Source organism: Electrophorus electricus, chromosome 25 (assembly GCF_013358815.1).
Source record: "Electrophorus electricus isolate fEleEle1 chromosome 25, fEleEle1.pri, whole genome shotgun sequence".
NCBI classification, from domain to species: domain Eukaryota; kingdom Metazoa; phylum Chordata; class Actinopteri; order Gymnotiformes; family Gymnotidae; genus Electrophorus; species Electrophorus electricus.
Genome location: NC_049559.1, coordinates 3250353 through 3256352, shown reverse-complemented (window position 1 = coordinate 3256352; position 6000 = coordinate 3250353). Strand labels below are relative to the sequence as shown.

Sequence of the window (6000 nt, the reverse complement as noted above, 5' to 3'; positions counted from 1 at the left end):
GATTGAAGCCCATCTGCTATGATGAGTTAGTGAATGCTAATGAGGCCCCAGCCACTGTGACCTCAGCAGCTGCTGCTCCCTGACAATGGGGACGACCTCCGTGAGCCCTAGGTTAAGAGCTAAAAAATAAAAAAGGTTCTTAATATGTTGATTTGTAGGAGACGTGAACAGTCTGATTGGTTGGGACATTTCGAGGATGAACTGGCTGGAGGGTTTAAAGACTTGGCTGCACACGAGTCTCAGAAGGCACATGAAAATGACATTTTATATCATGCTAGTGTATACAAGTGCTGGAGGCTGCAACTATGAATTCTCTGACTGTCTTCATGATCCAAGCCTCCAGAACATTCCTGTAGCAGGCAGAAATTGTGAATACCAAAAATATCTATTTATTGTTTCTAGCATGGATCTTCAGATCTACAATTTTTGTCTAATTGAAAGCTTAGATATAACTCTTCTAATAAATAATCTATGTTCAAATGCCATCTGAATTTACAATGACTGAGATTCTACTGTTCAGTGGAAACAAGTCCCAGCAGCAATGCTAAAACGGAAAGGAAATAGAGATACATTTTTCAAGTTGATTGAAGTTTTCCAATACAAAAAGTAGCTGTGTCACTGATACATAAATATACCATTCAAGCAGCACATTTACCAGTCACTTCATTTTCTCTCACAAATAATCACACCTTTGAAAAAATAAATATAGTTCCAATTCTCATAACGTAAGTGCCTCATAGGGACTACAACAAATCAGACAGAGAGCCTTTGAGAGATGAACTGACTTTCAGTCACTGTGCTTGTGCACACTGAGCACACTTGCTCCTGTGTTGCATATGATTAATTAGTTCCCTTGCAGCTTCTTCATTATAAGGCTGTTGGGTGGTGCATCGGTGAAAACTGTCCCCACAAACACGTGCGTCCCCCACAGGGCGTGGCGAATCACTTTGCAGCAGCCAAGGTCTTCAATTTGAAAACCCAAGTGGCGGTATCGTTCATCCGTCTCAAAAAGGGTGCTGTTTGTGTAGGAGCCAAAAAACTGCAACAAAAAAACAACAACAAAAAAACAAAGGTTTTAAAAAAGAAAGAAAAAGCTTTGCCCTCACTTGGCATGTTGCAACTCACTGAATAAATGAAAACATCGTCACACTTCTCATATAATGTTCACTGTGAACTTACTGCTAGTCCAGATGATGGGTCAATAAAATCAGCCCAAAAGCCCTCAGAGTGAAGGGCGTAGCAGATCTCCTTTGCCCCTGCAATGAACTGTACAACCACACATTACACCAATTAGTGCAACAATTAGTGTAGGAATAATAAGACTGACATCAATCAAGAAAAGATGTAATTACAAGTCGATCAAAACCATGGAAAAAAACAAAACAATTTCACTAGTAAGGTCTGAGTTGATCCCAATTAAAGCAAAAGCTAAGCTGACACCATGCGAACCAGACAGTGAATAACACAGACTGTCAGGGAAGTGTACCACTGAATCACACACTTTTCTCTCACATACACAGACACACAAACACACAAACACATGCATGCATGCATGCATACAGAATAAGACCCTTCTCACAAGAACGGTAGCAAACAGGCTCCTCCCACTAATGTAAACCCAAAACTCTGGCTGTTTTTTGGGCGCTCTCAGAGGTCAGAACCATTCTCTCTGGTTCATAAATAAAACAAGGTTAAGAACAAGGCCATTTAGAACTAAGCCCTAGCAAAACCTTAACTATAATCTGTTGAAAGCTTTGTGTGTTTTGGAGAGAAAGGCAAACCCCTTTTCCTTGTCTATGTAGATAGCATTCTGCTTATAAACCATATCTGATGCTATACATTATTCATCATTATATGTACATCATTGTATATGCCAAATGGTGCAACTGGAGTGGGGGTGGAGTGATGCATCTCTTACTAAAAAGTGACGCATCAAAATAAAATGCATAATATATATGAATGCATATTTGACAAATTCTTTCAATTTTTTCACACTCCACAATGTTATGCATGGTTTGGTAAACAAATCTCTGAAGAAAAAGCCCGAGTCAAAGTCTTGCAATGGGGACTTTCTGCAGCTTTGCTGACCATCCAGGGGAACAGTATGCAACTCACTTTAGCCAGCAGCTCCTCCCTCTCCTGGTCCACGTCGGCGGACCAGGCAGTCATGTCGTTCTCTGTTCTCTGAGTCACAGTAACTACCATCATACCACTGGACGGAGCTTCAGGGAACATCATCTCAAAGTCTGGTTTTTGTAGAATATTTAACAAGCAAATTTATACATTCATACGTAGCAGGCATGTATAATAAATACCATTTATTATGTATATAGATTTACATATAATGCTCTGTGGATTTTTATTTATTATATATCTATATATATATCTATATCTATATATATATATCTATATCTATATATCTATATCTATATATATATATATATATATATATGAATGAAACACACACACACACGGGGGTGTGTGTGTAATCCATATAGTTTTCTTAATGACTTGGCTGCACACGTCAAGTTAAAGTGCTAAGATAAAGAGACCGTTAGAGAGGGGCTTGTGTAGATATTATGCTACCATCTAGTGGCCAAATTTGAAACTACATTAATCTAAAAAATATTAAGAATACATTTTCCCTCCGATTGTATACTACTCTATTAAGGATCTCACTGAAGAATTTAAATAACTTGTTTACATGCAATTTTTAGGAAGTATAAATGGTTAGACACAGCACACACACCTTTCTTTAGCAGTTCGGGGCATGACTGTACTGCACATTCCACACTGGAATGGCCAAAATACTGCTCTACTCTGTTGAAATCCTGCAGTGAAGAAACCTCCTCTTTCCCCTGTGGATAAATGAGGAAAATCAGGCTTGTCTAACAGAAATGTGAGATGTGAATAATGCATTTAGTAAATACAGAACTGTAAGTAGTCTAAATGATTTGCCAACAGTCATAACAACTACACCCTACAAACAATAAACTATTCATATTAGTCTGAAACTACTGTATCCATCTCATATGAAAATAAAATATTGCAAATTGCAGTCAATATATTATTTTTATATTTAAGAACATATGTTCAATATATTTCACACACATGGGATTGAAAGGTGTTTTTAAGTACATTATATGCACGATATGCAATTCATTTCATATTAAATACTAGAACTCTTTACATGAGTAGAGACTGGATTTAACCATACATGGAACTCGTTGACAAACTGGGCCAGGACAAACTCGTGCCTCTCGCTGCTGGACTGGGCTGTGAGGACGTCTGGTACGGTCCGGGGGAGCCGGGCCATATTCTGCCCCACAGTGTCCCCCAGTTGGCAGGCGAAACCTACATTGCCAGGCAACTGGAAACGCTTGTCCTGAGGGCCAAAGGGGCCCATAGTCTCATCTGGCCACACCGTCCTTGGCCCTGTTCCAGAGGAACACCAAGCACTGAATAGCAAGGCCAAACCACACATAAATACAAACCTTTCACGTGGACAGGGCTTTTCCACTTTGACGTTCAAAATGTCAAATATGTACAGTTCATTAAAAGGGACGGGATGCATGCTAATTTCTGGTTTTCATTGGGACACCACTGCCATAATGCTCAACCTACATGTGTTTCCTTAACCTCATACTTCACAACTTTGCAGGACAAGCAATAAGACAAATATACCAATACATAATAAACTTTTTTTTAATTTGGCTATTTCTCAGAATCCATGAGTCAATGACAGTCATCTTACCCATATCAGGGGGTGTAGTGTTGATGTGGGGCTCATCAGAACCAGACGCCCCAGAGAAAGTTCTGGCTCCTGTGATACGTTGCACCAGAAGGTGAAGCCCTGGGAGGTAGGTGACCAGCCTGGCTCTACTGCAGAGCACCTAGGTGTCAAAGGCACATAGGTGTGTGGCATATACATAACACACCCTATACACCTCAGTAGTTGTTAAAATCTGTTGTGATACTGTGCTTTACATTTAAAATCTTATTGTTCACAAATGGATTAGATTCAACTTTTTATATTCTGTACTATGTAAACCCATTACAAAAACTCTAGTGGCTGAAGAAAAAATATTCAATCTCAAATACGATTTTACAACAGTCACCCCAAGTTTTCAGAATTTAGTATTAAGCACCTCAGTGTAAGAGGTGAAAAGGCAAAGGTTATAAGGGTCGTCTGATGCACTTTAACTTACATTGGCCATCCTGATGGGCGTTTCTTGTTTATAGTCCCCCTGTGTATCAAACAGCTCAATTATAATTGGTTAACCGAGGAGAAGACCATCAGGAACAGCACATGGTCTTAAATACTTCACACGAGAGAAACGGAGATTCATATTAATCCATATGCCATGTGTCTAGCTAGCTATATACCTAGCTGCGAATAGCACAGTACAGCAGAACTTGCAGCGTTAAAAGGTCAGACTTGGCTGAAGATTCTGAATGAAATATGAAGGAAGCTGCTGTTCACTGACTAGTTACATTCTGTAAGCGAGATCATGTTAGCTAAACATATGCAAGTTAGCTAGCCTAGCTACCCTGCGATCAAGGTTAGACTTTAAAAACATAAGTCAACGACATTCATTAGGAATAGTGTGTAATTTATCACTTAAATCTATGTATATAAACAAATTTGTTTAATACGCGGTATAGTCCTTTATTCTTACCTGTATTATTTCTTTATAGTTAGCAAGCTCGATTTCTAAGATAACTCCTCAGTGTTGTATTAGCGCAGCGGTTAACCTTCTGATTACGTAACGACGGTAGCCTCCACGGGCCAAAGGCGTCCCTTAACACAGAAAAGAGGTATTTGTCAATGCACATATTAACTTCACTTTTATTGTTAGGCGAAATAATAACAATATTAATTGTTAAATTAATAAACATAATTTAACAAAATTCACGTTTTAGTTTTGATGGTAATTTTCATATTTTATCTTTGGTTACTGAGCCTACCATAAAGCACTGTTAAATCTTGAAGTATTGTAGAAGTATCGTGCAGCAAGTGTGTGAATGTATATGTATGCATGTGGTGAACAGCAGAGGGACTGAACTACCACAAGACTATATAACAGACATGGAAGACAGCTATAAATACCTGGGAATTCTAAAATCACACAGGAACCATGAGGCAGAAATGAGAATGATACCAACATCCTACTACCTCCATGGGGTAAAGAAAATACTCAAGAATGGGAATAATAAGATCAAAAAACCTATTCCCTTCCAATCATCAGGTCTATATTTACAGAATTTAGTGACACTTTTATACAAAGCAATTTACAATTATGACTGAGTACAACTTCTGCAATTGAGGGTTAAGGGTCTTGCTCATGGGCCCAACAGTGGCAGCTTGAACCAACAACCTTCCGATTAATAGACCAGTACCTTAACCACTGAGTCACCACTGCCCATTGACAATTTGCAAGGTGCAACAACTTCAGGCAAAGAGACATGCGAACCCAGCCACTGTACTGCAGAGCAAATATCTTAGCCATCTGTACCACTTGATAGCTGTGAACAGTTAATCCTACAGAGTAGAGAGAATACATGTACTTTAAACCTGTACTTTAAACCTGTTGTTTTCTCTCTCTCTCTCTCTCTGTGTAAATTACATTTTCACTCTGTTTTGTTTTTTGTACATAGAAGACTAAAATATGCAACAGAGGTCACTGGAACAAGCTTTTAAAGTAAACATACCCACTCACATATTCACTTTAGAAGGGTAAACACATTGTGATTATTTAAGTAAATTGTGTGTGACATGAACATATGCCAACAATTATGCTAAATATATAAAAACTACACAAAAGAATGAGTGACAAAATACAGAAAAAGAGCAGAGACAAACTCTCACCCTTAAACAGGAATGTACATTTTCAAATGACTTTTTTTTGATGATTTACTTTAAATCCAATTAAATTATATATAATCTTTACATGACAAACCTTTACATTTGTGGAGTTTTGGTGTTTTGCACCATTGCTG

The 6000-nt window shown here is 38.3% G+C and overlaps 1 protein-coding gene across 1 annotated transcript; it reads right to left on the bottom strand.

The window, feature by feature from the left end:
• Positions 1–239: 239 nt before the first annotated feature.
• Positions 240–4765, bottom strand: mmadhcb (metabolism of cobalamin associated Db). Its single transcript, XM_027010062.2, has 8 exons — positions 4680–4765; positions 4209–4247; positions 3755–3893; positions 3218–3435; positions 2750–2858; positions 2116–2246; positions 1180–1266; positions 240–1039 (listed from the first exon to the last, which is right to left on the bottom strand). Exons 2-8 carry the CDS (start codon positions 4215–4217, stop codon positions 845–847), a joined length of 888 nt encoding a protein of 295 aa, XP_026865863.2. The 5' UTR covers positions 4218–4247; positions 4680–4765; the 3' UTR covers positions 240–844.
• Between the last annotated feature and the right edge of the window lie 1235 nt (positions 4766–6000).

Bases quoted from the DNA above. Each gene is read 5' to 3' on its own strand.
- mmadhcb (XM_027010062.2), bottom strand. The intron at 2,247-2,749 runs GTGTGTGTGCTG...TACAAAAACCAG, and splicing joins CCCCGAACTGCTAAAGAAAG to ACTTTGAGATGATGTTCCCT. The intron at 1,267-2,115 runs GTGAGTTGCATA...GTGGTTGTACAG, and splicing joins GGGAGGAGCTGCTGGCTAAA to TTCATTGCAGGGGCAAAGGA.